This window comes from Lutjanus erythropterus, chromosome 12 (genome assembly GCF_056507025.1).
Source record: "Lutjanus erythropterus isolate fLutEry1 chromosome 12, fLutEry1.hap2, whole genome shotgun sequence".
Taxonomy (NCBI): domain Eukaryota; kingdom Metazoa; phylum Chordata; class Actinopteri; order Lutjaniformes; family Lutjanidae; genus Lutjanus; species Lutjanus erythropterus.
The window spans coordinates 26,228,764-26,245,557 of NC_139328.1; the positions used below are offsets into that span (position 1 = coordinate 26,228,764).

The 16,794-nt window shown below is 38.2% G+C and overlaps 1 protein-coding gene across 1 annotated transcript in view; it reads right to left on the reverse strand.

Moving 5' to 3' along the window:
• Positions 1 to 16,794, reverse strand: part of LOC146318071 (receptor-type tyrosine-protein phosphatase N2-like) — a 299,017-nt gene that overhangs the window by 207,852 nt on the left and 74,371 nt on the right. The window contains exons 8-9 of the mRNA XM_084731518.1: positions 16,522 to 16,562; positions 11,542 to 11,909 (exon numbers count right to left, since the gene is read on the reverse strand). Coding sequence (XP_084587644.1) covers positions 11,542 to 11,909; positions 16,522 to 16,562 — 409 coding nt within the window. The remainder of the gene's footprint in view (positions 1 to 11,541; positions 11,910 to 16,521; positions 16,563 to 16,794) is intronic.

Sequence of the window (16,794 nt, forward strand, 5' to 3'; positions counted from 1 at the left end):
GTAAAAAAAAAACCCCAGAAGCTCCCAGGTGAGGTCAGGTAGGTGTGAGGTAGTGAGGTGGGAAGTGCTGTTTGGTGGCGAGGTGAATACTGACGAGGTGAGGAAAGTCACAGACAGGAAGCTTGTTATCATCACTTGCTGCTTCCTCACTTTAAGCTTTAAAGTTTGTGCTGACAGGGAGAGACAAGGTCAGAGAACTCTGAACAGCTATTTAACAAATGAAATGACTTTGGCAATATTCCACAATGAGAATGACCTCGGTTATGCTCGTGTACGTTGGCTTCCTGAAAGTAAAAGACGAGAAACCTGCCTCACCCCTCACCCTGATCTAGTTCTGTTATACATGCATATATGTTCTATATACAGGTTTTGAAATGATGTTAATGAATGCCAGTGGAACAGAAAGGTACACAAGTTACTTACTACTTCAACTCAAGTACTGTACGTGCAAAACTGTGCAGCATTATGTTATTATGTCTTTCAAAACACATTTGATGTTGCAAATTGGACAATTGGAAATTTTAACATAATTGGCTGTTTGTCACAGCAAGGACACACACTTTGTTTTAGAAAAGCTAAAAGCAAAAAAACCAAAGACAGGAGACTTTGGGAAATCCTGTATCAGAATGAAAATGATTCCCTCGCACCAGTCAGTGCACTGCAGCATTTTCACAACATCTTTTAGTACCGGTTCAGCTCGCTTAGAACCTCAACCCGAGCTGAAACTAAAAAAATACACCAGCGATGAGGTACCATTCACAACTTTTGCCAATGCAAAACCGGGAAAAGAGAAATGGTTGCGGGTGAGTTGAGTTGAGCTGAGTCATACAGAACTCAAACAGTTGAAATGAGGATTTACTAGATTATCATTTTATATTCAACATGAGCTGCGATCCTTTTAACGTTTGAGCTCTGAAACTTGCAGTGGCTCAGTTTCTTTTACACTTTCTTTTATTTTTCTTTTGTTCCATTTCACATTCTTTGACATTTTTATCCTATTTTGCTCATTTACTTAGACCCACTCCTCTGTTCTTACTTCATTCTGTCCGTCTTGCACTTTTCTTCAGCTGATCTTAAAGCATCAATAGCCCCAAAACTATGATGTATGGTGGTTGCACAATAGTGAGGCTAAGCTCCCTTCTTTAATATCAGAATATTTACTCTGAATACTTCAGTACTTCATTGTACTGTTGAGGCTAACAAAGCAGCTACATTTAGAAAGAGAAACTCACTGATGAACATTTCACCAAACTGAGAAGTAAAAGGACAGGGAAATGGAGGAATAACTAATTAAGTAGTCAATTAAAACAGCCTCAATGCATGCAAATGATGAGGAGGGTGTATGTGTGTGTGTTGGGAAACATTTAAAGCTCAATTTCCAAACTCCAAGCTAATTGCCTCCTGTATGTTATGGACTCTTCTGACCTCCGCTCAGTTCCCTCTGCTGAATTCAAATACAGAAAGCAGACGCCTGTAGACACCTGCAGGAAGTATGTTCTCACATTCAACATCAGCTGTCGTCTTCAGATGACTCTGATGACAGTAAAGATAGGGAGGAAAGAGATTTTCTGAAAATTTTTTATACCACCATACCACTGAGTTCATTCTCACCTCGGCCATCATCATCTGCTATGCTGCGGCCCAGTGCATGAAAGTGCTAAAAGAGCAGCATTCATTGAACATGCTCATATATTTTGTGAGCAATGAACTAAATGGATCAGTTTGCAATTAAAAACAAAGTGTGATCACAGCAGAGACAGAGACAGAATGTGGGAATACGGATAAATGTGTCCCGAGTGGTATAAAAACTTTGATCATGCAGCCTTAAGTGTATGAACTACACTGAAGACTGGAGCTTGTTTTAAAGAGAGAAACAGACTGATAGACCTGTGTTATATTCACTCTTCTCCTCTGCCTCATCTCCCTATTCGTCTTCCTGCAGTCCTCATGTACTATGGGGCCTTCAAATAGCACTGGAAAGTCAAAATTTCAAGTTCCCAGTTGGAAATTTCAAAAGTATGCTGGTTTTCACGATCGCTGTAACGTAAAATGTTCTTAAATTGTTGTGAATTGTTGTTAATAAAGATGTAATTAATCCTGGAACTTGAAAGTAAAATGTGAATATCATGCACCACTTAGTATGACATTACAAACACACAAGTTTAGATTATTTTTAAAAGAATTAAGAAATTAACATGAACTAGTTCATTTTTGGAACTTAGTTCAAAATTCAAAATTGTGAACATGAACGTAATGTAGCTTAAACTGTGTGAACTGAGCTCTTTTTAGGTGTGAACTTGCACAACATTGCTGCTGCCACTGATTCTGTGTCTCAAATACTGTTTTTACAAATTAGCACATATATGCAGTTTTTTTAAACATGGGTGAACCCGCTAAAAATACGTGATTGGCCCTCTGTGTTCAGCTCTCAGTACTTTTAGAGCTACTAAATCAAGCTTAGTTTCTCTCCTGTGTTGATGTTTGTACTTTCAGGTTTGTGCTTAACTTTACTGTTTCATCTTCACTTTCAGTCATATTAAGTCACTGCTGTTGAAAACCCAACATTTCCTCATTTTGCTGCTTCACAATAAAAACCTTCAGGTAACAAAATAAAAGGGGACTTTTATTGTGAAGAATTTATAGGAAGTAAAATGTTTATACACTGTTGCTCAATAATCAATAATACACCTTCAAGTGGGTCAAAGCTCCACTGATGAGCCGAGTCAAACCAAGTCAAGTCTGTCTGTTTACAAGACAAACTGCTGGCTTAGACGAATCATTGCATCACATTACTTTAATAAAGTATGCCACATGTCTGATAAATGTCAGACATAAATAGTATGAAAAATGAAATTATGTTTGATATGGTGAACATTTTATGTAATATTAACTCTGTTTTAAATAATGAGAGAATATGACTGACTCTGGGCGAATCACTGTTAGGAAAACCATATTGTCTGTGTATGAGAAGTTACTGACAGCTGATGATTTCTCTCCTTCCTGAGCCTTGAGAGCAGACAGAAGCTCCAGCAGCCCACAGTATGAGTCAGTCTGCTTCAGATCTGACACCGGTGATCACTCTGCCTGGGACCGTAGACCTAACAGCAGCTTTTACATTAGCTCTGCAATATACAGTATGTTGGGTTGTGATCCTTCTCAGATACAACAGCATGGAACAGCAGGATATTTTCTCATACAGAGCACCTTTGATTGATTTAATGCCACATTTCCTTCTATTCTGCTCTTACATGTTTCCCATATAAAGACAACTGCAACCAAAACAAAAGCCTGATCTGTCCAGTGTCTTTGTTGATACAAACCAACACAAACACCTCCACTGCTACAAGAGAATGTGAACTTGCAATGGCAACTAAACATCTAACAACAGTAGCTTAAAAAACTTTGGATCCAGAGGTGATGGTTCCCAAACTCGAGTAGGAGTCTTTCTACAAAAATACAACAACAACCAAGAGTCATTTACATAACAACTTAAATAACTCAGCATCTACTGGATGGGCAGACGGGCACAAAATATTCTTCAGATGTTCATGATCCCCAGACGATTTATCTTACTGACTCTGGCAATCCCCTGATGTTTTCTTTAGCACCACCATGAGGTTGACGTTTGTGGGGTTTTTTTCTTACTTTTCTTGTAGGGATGTCTGCATAGCGTGTTTTGTCTGGCAGAAAGGTGCTGGCAGGGTGTTGTGGAGCGCTGTGATGAAGCGTCTGTGCACATCAATATGTTGAAAATTCCTATGACTATTCCATTGTTGCACAGTCTAGCACTTTGGTCTTTATTAGCTATTCATATCTATTTCTTTGACATTATTTTACTGTGAGCACCAACCGGAAGATGTGTGGCTCAACAGCCCAGCGCTGTGGGGATCTTCATCTGGTCTGCCCACATGAAGGTGTCTCGATACAGGCTCATCTTGAATCAAGCAGCCATAAAACACTGCTTAACTACATGCTGTCCCCCATAAATTCATCACAATAAAGGTCCCCCAATGTTTTGTTATCTGAAAGCTTTTATTATGAAGCAGCAAAATCAGTAAAGGTTTGGTTAAAGTTAAATAAAGCAGATACCTTGTAGAACAAACAGCGACACAGAAGAGAAACTAAACTTCAAACTACAGAGATTCACACACAGACCTGTGGAAGCTACAGAAACACTGAGAGCTGAACACACAGACACTTTTAAAAATGCCTTTTTCACTCTCCTCCATTTTCCTGGTTACCAGGGAGACAAGTTCCTATCTAACATATGATGGGTTGGCTGGAAAAAAGCACTGGTGTCAACACCAGCACCTTTCTGAAAAGTGCAGATTTTCAAGTCTGAACTCTCAGAATGGCCACACAAAAAAGGCAGAGCGCTCGGAAAAAAGACGCCAAGTACAGTGCCTTTTCTCCAGCTAGCTGTATGCGGCTACAGACGCTCTCCTCTCATTGTTCAAGACTCTGGTTTATGACCAAATACCTGCAAAACTACTAACTGAAGGCCTGACTCTACTCCTACACAGACGTGTACATGGACAGCTGCAGACACCACAGATATTGAAGTTGTACCTCAACCCAACTGAACACCCACCTGAGTCAGACTGAGGTGCAGCTTCAACCTGTGCGCAAAATTAAGCAAGTGCACAAGTTGTCAAGATAAGATAGCAAACGTGCCTCGCCACGATCTCATTTTGCCTTGATTTTTAGACCAGTGGCTGCACTGATCAGGCACAGATGCATTTGCTATCTTGCAGATGTGGCAAAAATGGCAACTGCGCTGGTCTAAGATAGCAAATCCACCTGCACCACCAGCACAACAGCTTTGCACTGAGTGTAAGATAGGGCCCATTAAGTTTGATCATTTTGTAACTCCAAGGACTTTGCTTGTCAACAAAATATGAACATAGTCATGCTTTCAAGTGTTTGAACAACCAATGCGGCCACTCCTGTTCTTTGGGGACAGAAGAGCCTGAGGAGAGGATTGTTAGATGTGTTAATAGGAAAGCCAGAGGTTTCAGTGAACATCAAAGACATCTCCTGCCCTCCGGGCCTCTACACTGAGTTACACTGCAGATTCCATGGGAAAGAGAAGAAGTGGCTGCAGCTGAGGAAAAATGTGTCATACCTGAATCTAATCAACAGTAATGTTGACTGGGGAGAATACCACCAGTAAGATTAAGCTAACTTGAAATAACCACCAAAAATAAGAACCAAGAGACACGCAAAAATTTCATAAAAAAATGTAAGCTTATTCTGTAGATGTTTCATCCTAACACCACTATTACTAAAAACCTTTTAAGCAAATATTATTATACACAGTAGAGTCCTTTTGCTCTTAGGTGTGAGCCTTACCCACACTCAGATGTTACATTATTTTACGTTTCATATGTGATGTAATTTAAGTATGTTAGTTAGTTAACTTACATATGTAAGTAAGTAAGTGTATGTCAGATACTAAGTCTATTTTGACTTTTAGCTTCACACAGGACATGAACATCAGCCTTTTGGGTGGAAATTTGGGTGTCCTTCCATCCCATAGATGTAAAATAGAACCTCAGCCTTGCTTCCATTTTTTTCCCAGTGGCCAGCAAAAAATTCTACCTTGGCCCAAAAAGCATTTTCCCCATAAGTCACCAGTCAGCTTATGGTGCTTTCAGTCATTATGGTCCTACTCTCTAGAATTGTCTTCCACATGAACTATGGTCTGCTGCAACAATGCTCTCTTTTAAAAGCAAACTAAAAACTTATCTTTTTTTCAAAAGCTTTTAGAATAATGATAATAATAATATCTTCTTATTTTGATTGTTTATATCTTGTTCTGCTTGTTTTTATATATTAAATACTTTATTATCTCATGTTATTTTATGTTTGTCATGTGTGATGCATCTTGAAGCACACTGAGTTTACGCTTGTCATATGAAATGTGCTATATAAATAAAGTTGACTTGACTTGACCATTGTAAAAGAGACAACATGAGCTGAAAAACAAATTCAATTATGAGGAATTTTTGATCGATATTTTTATGAATCAATTTTTTATATCATCATAAGTGGCTACTGCATCCACCAAAACCTAGCAATAATGTTTTTATACTGACAACCTATATGTTTTTCTGATGAGGATAATCATTTATGTACTGTGCATGTAAGAAAAAACCCTTGATAGTATTAAGAGGTTTGGAGGCTACATAGCAAAGCTATCAAACTAATTACCGTTTGAGTGTACTGAGTATAAAATTGAAGAACAAAATGTTCAGGGAAAGGTAACAATTCCAGCAGGATTGTGAATAAATGCTGTTTTTATGTAATGCTTTTTACATAATTATAGATTATATGAGGATTTTTCCCTGCCAATTACCCCGTGTTGCCTCTTTATTAATCAAACTAATTAGGGAGTGAAAACCATTAAAAACTGAATATAGTTTGGCAGTTGGTATTTCAGAGTTTCACATTTGTGCATAATATGTTGTGTGAGTGTGAGTGATGACAGACACCACGACATTAAAGGTCCCATATTACGCCCCTTTCTGATAAGTTTTTATAGGTCACATGCTTTTGAAGTTTCTTTCATAAAACACCAGTGGGATCATGCAGATCAGCATGCCTCTATACCCCTCTATTTCATCCTGTCTCGAAAGGAGCTATCCCTGTGCCTGTAGCTTTAAATGCAAATGAACTGTGACTAGCCACGCCCCTCTCATGAGGTGGGTGTGGCTTGAACCATCCTGGTCCATGCTGCAGGGGCATGGCTGGTATCAGACGCACTGCAATTCAAACGTCCAATTTTGATCCAGAATCCAGAAACACGGCAGATGCAGCAGGACGTTTTTGAATGATAAGTCAACAACTTTGTGTGTCTTGATACTTTACAGTTAGTGAATGTGTGTGTTGGTACAGTGTTAAAATGTAGCTCGGTAGCTAATGCTAATTGTAACTCACTCACTTGTTCACTATTGAAGGAAATTTTGGAGAATAAGTGACATTGTAATTTGTGAATATAGTTATAGCCTCCAGTGAGATACGTTAGTACTCTGTAGACAAAGGACCTCTACAAGTGTTACATTACTAACTCCTAGTAATACTACTACTAATATTTTGATGATTGCTGACAATAAATTATCTTCTTGTTTTGCAATTTTCTCAGCTGAGATGTCTATCAAACAGTGTCCTTTATGTAGCCACATTTTTTAAAACATGCATAATAAAAACATGTTGTTTACTAAAGCTTATTAAACAATACTGCACAATTTTAAAGTGTTTGATTTTTCCAAAAAGGTTTTAAAGATGCAAATGACAACAGTGAGCATCATGATTCATATCAGCTGTGAGTCTTGTGTGGGATGGGAGACAACGAGGGAAAAGCATTTATAGGTTGAAGGGTTAAAAGGTGTCGAAAAAAAGTGTGTGTCTCTATGCCCACATGTACGGTGTGTGTGTGTGTTGGGGAGCAGGTGTTTTCCTCCAGCTGTGATGAATCACCCTGTCTTCCTCCTCCGCCTCTTCACCCACGGCCACAGGAGGAGGTGATGTGCTGAAAACACTAGGAGATCCCTGCTATCAGCCTTCGCCTCTGCCACAGCACCAAAATGTCTCAACTTTGCATCTCTTTTGTCTTTTTACAATTGCAGTCCTGCAATGATGCAGGTATTTTTATTTCTATCATTGCAGGAAAATGACAAAGACGACTCAAAATCCCGTATCCTTCATGTCTAAATTAAAGGTACGATCAATCAAATTTAAAGCTTTAACTTATCTGTATTTTGTTGTCCTATCCAAAGCCAGCCACCTTTATTATCTTATTGAAAATAAAATATTAAGTAATGTTATATTATTAATTAATATTATGAATTAATATATTAAATTATATCCTGGCCACAAAATACTGGTGGCTGGTATAGGACCAGTGTTTAGAATTTTGTGGCATCTAGACTAGTGTTTCATTTGTCCATTCTAGGCTACTGTAGAAACATGGCGCTGCAACATGGCAGCCTCTGGCAGGTGATGTACATTGATGTGTACATTAATGAAAACATTTATATAAAAATTATATTCAATATCTGCCAATAGCTCCACCTAAATGTTACACATTTAACCCTTAAAAAAGTAGTTTAATATTTTTGGAAATATGTTTTGCTCTGTGTTAGATCAGAGGATTGATACCAGTCTGTTAATACCCAAACTAAAAACATCAGGACAGTTGAAGCATTTGACATCACAAATTGTTAGTCTAAACACAAATGTAAATCCCTTTATACATGACAATGTCTCCAGCTCCTGAAATGTGACGATTTGCGGCTTTGCTTTCACATTTATGATAATAAATAAAGAGTCTCTGAGTTTAAGAACGTTAGTTGGGAAAAAGAAGCACCTTGAAGCTGCCATGTTGGGCTCTTGGAAATTGTGATGAGCACTGGAAGATTAATCTTTTTTGTTTGTCCTTACACTTCTATTCATTTGATTATTTAGAATAATTTTTAACTTCATAAAATGAACCTATAGTTGATGTTGTATACGGTGTAACAGAGAGAAATAAAATGTGTTTTGGTTCATCTTGTTCCTCTTGTTGTTATGACAGATATTGTTAGATTATTTGACTTACAGACATGTTAAACTTTGAGGAAGATACTCTAAATTGGACAGTTCTGAAGAGCCTTGATGACCATACTGACAAATCCCAACATGACAGTGAGAAGAGCAAAGTGGTCTGGTACCAGGCAGCACAAATCTAAGACACTCTTGTTAAAGCTGGAGAAAACTCATCTGACCCAGCCTCTGATTGAAAAGCTGCAGTCTTATCATCATCAGTGTGACATTTTTACCAGGTCAACCAGGTAAACAAACTCTCCATCAGCTTCAAGGCTGTAAAGCAAACTGCCAAGTGTTTTTCACACAGCAAAGGGCTTTAGTTTTTGTGATTGTTCAAAGAAAACACTGATTAAAAGATGTGGATTTTAGACTTCTCTAGTACAGACAAAGCTTTGTATCATTTCTTTTATGTGGCTGATGAAGAGCCTCTTGCTCTTCTGGTGCATTGCGAAGTCTTGAAGTAGCATTTTTCCATGTTTGCTGTACTTCACTCTCTCGAGGAGAGATCTGCAAACTGTCAAGGACAACTTTGGTGTTCTTTTGAAGTTCAGTGATCTTGCAGAAATGTCAAGAGACACTTTAAAGAGTCACTGCAAAGGGTTAGAGAGGAATCTGGCGAGTACACCAAAGATGTCTGCGGCGCAAAAGTGACCGAGGACATCTTAAACTTTCCATCTGTTCACCTGTGATCACAGCAACACTGCCTCTGAGTCTGTTTCATAAAGTTGCAGGAGTTGTAGCTCAATATAAGGATGTCAGAATGGCTGTAACATTTCCTGTCAGAGTGTAACTTCTGCTGACTTAAGTTTTTCCAAGATACCCCGCCTTGTGTTTGCTCCACAGTCAGAACAAAGCGTCATTCTATGAGAAATGAACAAATTTTTCAAGTGATTTAACCGTTATAAAGTATATTGAGCTGCCACTTGATTTGAACTAAAAACTAATGATATATTCAGTGTCTCCTGCCCACACACAGAAGGCGAGGAGTATCTTAATAAGCCCTGAAATCGGCAGCTGGAGCTTAAAACTACATGTTTCATTTGACGTTTTCATTTAATTGCACCTTTTAAAGGTAATACTTTTATCATGACCCCTAATGCTCTCTGAAGTACTACAGTGTTTGATGTAAAATAATGAGAAAATATGCCTAATCTTTCACAAATGTATAATGCCATGCAGGGTAAAGTCATAGGAAGAAAGGCTCAAACAGGGGGAGTAAAATTATTTATAAATAAATAATTTCCTCCAAACTGAAATAAAAGTGAAATATGCTGTGTATTCCTGAAATTCCAGAAATCATCACAGATTTGGATGCACTGCAATCCATGGATAAAGACAGGTGTGGGCTCTTGGATTGTTTGGCAAAGTTTGTATATTAAATAACTTATTTTATTTAATTTTGTTGGTGCTGTTATGCTCTCAAAAGTGCAACGTTTTCTGGCAGGACACAATCAGCCCTGGATAAGAAGCTAAGGAAGAAGCAAGCTGAATCCCACTCAGAATCATTTTTCTTGCAGAATCATATCGCATGTAGGACATTTGACATAATATGGGTGAGATAACAGCTGTTAGGATTTTGAGATTCTGTTTTTGTTATCTGCATAATGTAAAGAGGCAAATTAGCTTCAGTGAGCTTGATTTCTAGTTCATTTCCAGACAAACAAACGAGCAAACACATAAAATGACGAGCAGTTATTCAGGATTTGATGACCACGGTAATGACTAATATTTTGTTCCCACGGGAATGGAGGCAGTGTTTTTCCCCACAAACACCAAACTTTGTCATTGCTGTCAAGGAAAAAATATAGTTTCTCATACATCACAAAAGATGCTTTCTTACTGCGCAAGCTGATGTCAAATATTACCCAGGATGCAACAAGAGGATACTGCAGGCCATCTTGTTCCTTCATTCTCATTCACACCAAGGTCAGAGTAATTTTCACATTGATTTCTCTGCTCCTCAGTTTGAGATTGAAGACCTTTTGAAATGGTTGCTGTGGTGTTTGGTTTTGAAACTTCTTCTTTGCTCATCTTTTAGGTGCAACAGGTGTAATTCTGGCTCAAGGCTCCAACCTTTCTCTTCTCTCCTACCACACCATTTCATGTCGTTCGGGTCAATACAACAGAAGAAAAACATAAATGTTATCGAGGAAGAATGTGATGTTGTTGTCGAGGTCACACTCAGGGCTTCAGTGTGCTGAATGATGGAAAGTTGTTCACAGCCAAGTGTGCCGTCCATATTTCTCCAGACTTCTTAACACTAGTCTTATTTCCTTGAACCTTCTTTACACGTCACCGAAGGCTTTGCCTGCAGATCCTTATTGTATAAATGAGCAACTTATTTCTCTTAGCTGTGGTCTTCAAAAGCTGTGCTCAGTCACAATGAATTATTCCTTTTCACTCTCAACTATAAAACTGCTGTAGGTCACAGCAGTATTTTGACAAGCGTATACTCAACAGCATGAGCATGAAGCTTTTATTTTGCCTGGCTTAGCTAGATAAATGACAACCTAGTTGGTTTGTCAAAGCAAATCGTTTCCAGACATAGTGTTTTTGCACGCAAGACACAAGTCATAAAGACACGGACTGATGAGAAGCTTGTTTTTTAATCTTATGATGTTATATTTTGTTGACCAAAATTGGCCAATTGGAGCAACAAAAAGTTGCAAGTTTGGCTGCGTTGTTGAAGCTCAGCACCTCCAACATAGCTGACCTCTGGATTAATTACATGCTGTGAAAATACGCTACAGCAGTCCTGAGCAACTCTACAACAGAGTTGTGATGTCCCATGTCCCAAAGTGATTGAGTGAAACTGTAAAATATCTGCTGGAGTATCACCTTTTTTAACTTTAAAATATCAAAGGTGGTATCGGACTCAAAGATCCAGTATTAATAATCAGTATCCTGACCAATACTGCCTCTGTGTGACCTGTATGTCAGCAGTTTCGTACTCACTCTGTGTCGGTGATGACATAGCCGAAGACATCATCCTTCTTTCTGCTGGTTTTGACGTCCAGCTGAAGTTCAGGAACGTGCATCGTCTTCTTGTGCGGCTCCTCGTACACAAGGGAAGCAGGAGGGGGTGCCACCTCCTTGATCCAACCCTGCACCTCCGACACCTCCTCCACAGACTGGGTGGCGTCCTTCTTCTGCACCATCACCCCTGCCTCGCTGGTCCGACTCTGGACGTTCTCCAGCCCCACCTGCTGGCCTTTAGGCGTCTCTATGGAGATGTCATTCAGATTTCTTGCCGAAGGAGAGGCATTGGAGGAAGTTTTGTCCAGGTAGGCAAGAAGTTTGGTGAAAAGGGTTCCACTTTCAGGCTGGAAAAAAAAGCCAAAGAAATATTATAAGTGAGATGAACTGTGTAAGTTTAGCCAATTGATAATGAGTGTTACATATTTGTCTAAATTTCTAAATGGAGCAATTACTTTTAATGAAAGAACAAAAGGCTTCTGACAGCCACCTTTGTATTTTTTGAGGTTGTGAGGAATTGGAGTAAGAATTAAAAAGGTCTGACTACTGAGGGCTGTTTTAAGCTTCAAAAGCCTCCACACTTCTACTCCCACAGCTGCTTTCACTTATTGCGCCTGATTAAACCTCTTTGCAGGACTGCGTGGGTTTTCGAAACTCTTTATTGGCATCTTCTTGTTGCACCTGTTAGGATGGAACCACAAAATACTTCATGTATATCATCCTATATAGTAATTGATGTCATCATGTGGTTCCCAGCATACTGTCTATACACCTACCTCCAACCTCAGACCTAATCGGACAGAATAAGTGAAAACACCTGTGTGCAGGTCCTGTGTGGTGCTTAAAAGATTACACATATCATCAAATGTTACAGGAGCCATCTTAATATGATACAGTAGGAGATGTACTGATTCAATTCTTTTCTTTCCCAATACTGATTATTTTTAACAGCTCTATACTAGTAACATTGCATGGATGTTATATAATTGTTATTATTTCTGTATGGCCTTAACCTGATGCCAGATGGTTTGTTACACATGATCATCTGGGAAGTTGGTCTTAAAAACTGTTTGGAAAAGGGAAGCACTTAAAAAAAACCCTTGGCAGGTGACTGGATGAACCATCTGTCCTTATATCTAACATGGACTAACTGCAACCAATCAGATTAACGCTTCCATGGACGCTTCTCGATGTCATTACACCTAAAACCACGCCTGTAGCTGCCAGTAGTCCCTCCAAGGACGCTGATTGGCTGCACCACTTTTGGTGTGGGCACAAACGGAAAAACTTGAAGCCTGGCAAGATGGATTCTCTCTAGGGAATGCAGCTGCCTTGCAAGGCCAGTATGGCCTAGCTCAAGTTTAACTGTAATACATGAACAAATTCATACAGAGAATGAATGCCATCAAACATGACTTCATCATCCTGGAAAAAAAAGGGGTTTACCAGACACAGCAGTACACTGTCTGTTTCCTCCTAACTAAAACACACTGTAGTACTGTATTTGTTATCTGTCTTGTTAAAGCAACATATTCATTTATAATGCAAATTTTACTTGCAGACATTTCTACTCAACACACTCATCTGAACTGTGCCTGAATTGTTGCTATCAGTTCTTTCCATATTGTTTTTAAAGGTTTCTCTATAATTTGTCAGCTAATCAAGGGACTGAAAGTGGTGACCTTTATGTCATGAGGCTTCAGGTATTGATATTGTTATTTATATCGCACATGGTTGATGGTGCATTTTCCATTCATTTATCAAAATATAGATGTAAGTTTTAGAAATTAACACAAGTTTAATACTCTGAAGTTAAGGCCTCCAAATAACTCAGTGTCCTGATAAATTATTCATATTTTGAGAACTTTGGAGACATCAGTGAGACTAATTAGTTAGTGGTAACCCTCTATAATGACAGACATCATGCTTGAGTAATGAGGTTGTTCAATCAGGATCTTTTGTCTAACAGCTTAAATTGAACCGGTGGGAGTTTTCTTGTTGGTCATGTCAGTGTGTTGGCAATGTAAGGCTACGAGCATGAGGAAATAATTGCCTCAAATCAAAGAACAGCCAACCTGTCAGAGTTTATACTGAATAGGATTATAATATGCTATTATCCCTTTTCTGCTAGCTTCAGGGTAATTGCTTGTCTTGTCAAGATCCAAAAGCCAGCATGGCTACAGCGCTACCAGAGCCAAAAACTTACTTTGATTAAACCTGCTCTGTCTATTAGAACTTAAAGATCAAAAATATGTTCTGGGGACCAGCAAGATAGAAAAGGCTCAAGAGACCTTTTAGCCAACCAAAGCGTTCAGAGAGAGGACACACAACAAAAACATCATCAGTCACATTCGAGAACATAAATATATCAGAAACAATCAGAAACGTCTCTATAAAGCTTATAAAAGGGTGCAAATGTTCAGTAGTTACCAGTGTGGAGTAGCCAGCCCTTTCATTTTGTCTGGTGGACAGTGGTTTTACCCTTGAGAAAAAAATGTAATATAATGATGCAGCTATAAGAGGAGACGTTTATTCATAAAAATTATCTCATGTACTTTTCTTATTGCTAGTAAGGGCTGCTATCATTTAAAAAATGACAATACCAGAACCAGTACCAGGACCCTTAAAGTAAGACCAATACCAATGAAGTGCTTCATTGGCTGTGTGCAAAATCATATGAATAGTCATCTTTTTTTTTTGGCACCAAAAGGATCTTTTCAGGTCCACCTTATCATTTAACCTCAACTCTGATCAATACCCAAGATTAATTATACCAGTGACAAGATTTTATTAGTCCTAATTACTTTTTAAAAAATGAATTATAAATATTTTATGGTCATTTCAGACTTGTAAAATTGAAACTTAAAAATGTATTTATTTATTTTTCATGATTTCTCAAGGCCCACCTGCAGGGCCTTTACAGCCTTCAGTGCCTTAAGCCTTACTGCCGGCAAGAACCAGGCAACTTTTTCCAGTACACAATGATGAGAGCAATACTTATCTCTTTAACAAGGACCTGTTGTTTTCTGTGCCAGAGTAACAACAACTATAGACACCTGCCTTGATTCAACATCTATTCTAGTGTTAATTTAATATTAAAACTGTGACAAAAAGTTTTCAATAACATTTTTTTCAGGACAAAAAATAAGAAAGACCTGCAAAATTACACACTGTAACTCCTGATTAATGAAACTGTTTCCTCCAACTCCCCAAAATATCTCTTGTTCAGAAGCTGATTTAGTTACTTAGAAGCCTCTTGCATTGAGAAACATTCTGCCTCAGACAGTAATGATATCTGACAACACTGGTTCTTGGAAGGAAAAGATTTATGGATTGAATTCATCCACAATCCACTGAAATGAGACAAGAAACAAATAGCTGGGACAAACTACAGATTCAAGTAGCACACTGGCTTTTGTAAAAAGCTAAGCTAATGTAACTTTAACAAGTGCTGTGGTTGTCATCATAATGTGTGGTGGCTATCAGAATGAATATGACTGAACGGTAGAAGTAAGTAGTAGGATTTGCTGTTTGTAAATGCACCAGAGAGTTGAGTTGAGTTGAGTATGCATAGATTCATGCAAAAGTACTCCTTCTCAATCATTACCCACGATCCACCAGAGGTGTGTGGCAACGGGAGACTCCACTTTCCGCCTGTACCTTCTTATTTTCTCATTATTTCTGTGCTTGTAGCAATTTACTTACCCAAAAAGTCAGTATTTGACATCCTGGGAATGAGACCTAACTCAAATATCTGGTACTTTTACAAACAGCAAATGCTGCTGACTCTACCTTTAGGTTATCAGATAAGTTACCTTCCAAGACTTATGTCAGCTTGTAGTCATTTAAATCTTCCTCAAGATGTACACTAAAAGTATCACTACACTATCTGACATGAACAGTGTTTTTTGGATTAATCAGTCCTGCTGCTCTGCAGTGGAGATCACAAACAGCTGCGGTAATTCCAGGTCACAGGGATGCAACTACAGGTTTTCATTATTGATTAATCTGCTGATTATTTTCATGACTGATCGTTTAGTCTATAAATTATTATTTTTTTTTTAATTATATTTACATTTTTTTTTAAAAATGCCTCGAAATGGCATCTTTAAATTGCCCAAACAAGAGTCCAGAACTCAAAGACTCTTCATTTACAGTCAGAAATGACAATGGAAAGCAGCAAATTCTCACATTTAAGAAGCTGGAACCAGCAAATGTATCAAAATATCTGGCAATTAGTTTTCTTTCCATCGACTAATCAACTAATCAATTAATCGACCAATCGCTGCACTTCTACTTGGTGAGAAGGAATGATAGAGACAGCAGTTCTTTTTAGAAAGCTAGAGTTCGGAAATAATAACTGAGTCACATCAACACTATTTGTGTGAACAATTAAGCAATGCATTTTCCTAACTCTGACACATACATCAGGCATCTGTAACTGTGGCAACTGTACAAAATCAAGATGCTTGTAGCCTCACAATGCTTAAAACTATAAGTTTACCTTTCTTTTGTTGCTTTTTGTGTTTTTTATTTTATGTAGCAGTATTTTTACTAGAAGAGCAGCAACATAGCATAAACTATTATTCATACATCAGTAAGATATGTGGGAAAATAACCTGCATAACAGAAATGCAAAATAATGAGTTGATGTAGTCTGAAAAGTAAAGTCTCATCTGTACAAATGCCCCAAAACTTTATGAAAACTATACTTAATTTTCTTCCTGTACAACCATATTCTTCAGTGAGTCTTTCACAAGAACGTCGAGTTCCTGCTAAATTCTCAGCACAGGCACTTCACCTTTAGTACAGCAGCTGATGTCGAATATATGTTCTTTTGAAAGCTGCAGGCTGTGGGGTTCATTACCTTCTTCATGCAGAATATTTTATAATTGCTCATAATGTCAGCCATTTCTATGACATTTAAGTTTTTCTTTTCTTACCTAACTGAGCGCTTACCTTGTCCTTCACATCATGCTCCTCTGTATCCGTGTGGCGCTCTGTTGGGAGAAAGAGAGTCAATGCATTCATATATCTGTGTGTTCGTCAGAGAGGAGAACATTATGAGAGAAAAATAAACTTTGAGGTTAATCAAACAGCAAAGAAGCAAAAATGTGAACAAAGAGCTAAAAGATGACTTTCCAAATTTCAAGGATTTTTCACTACTACTATACTAAATACTGAAAAAAACATCTCACATTAATAATACAACTGCAGGTTCCAAAAAAAGGT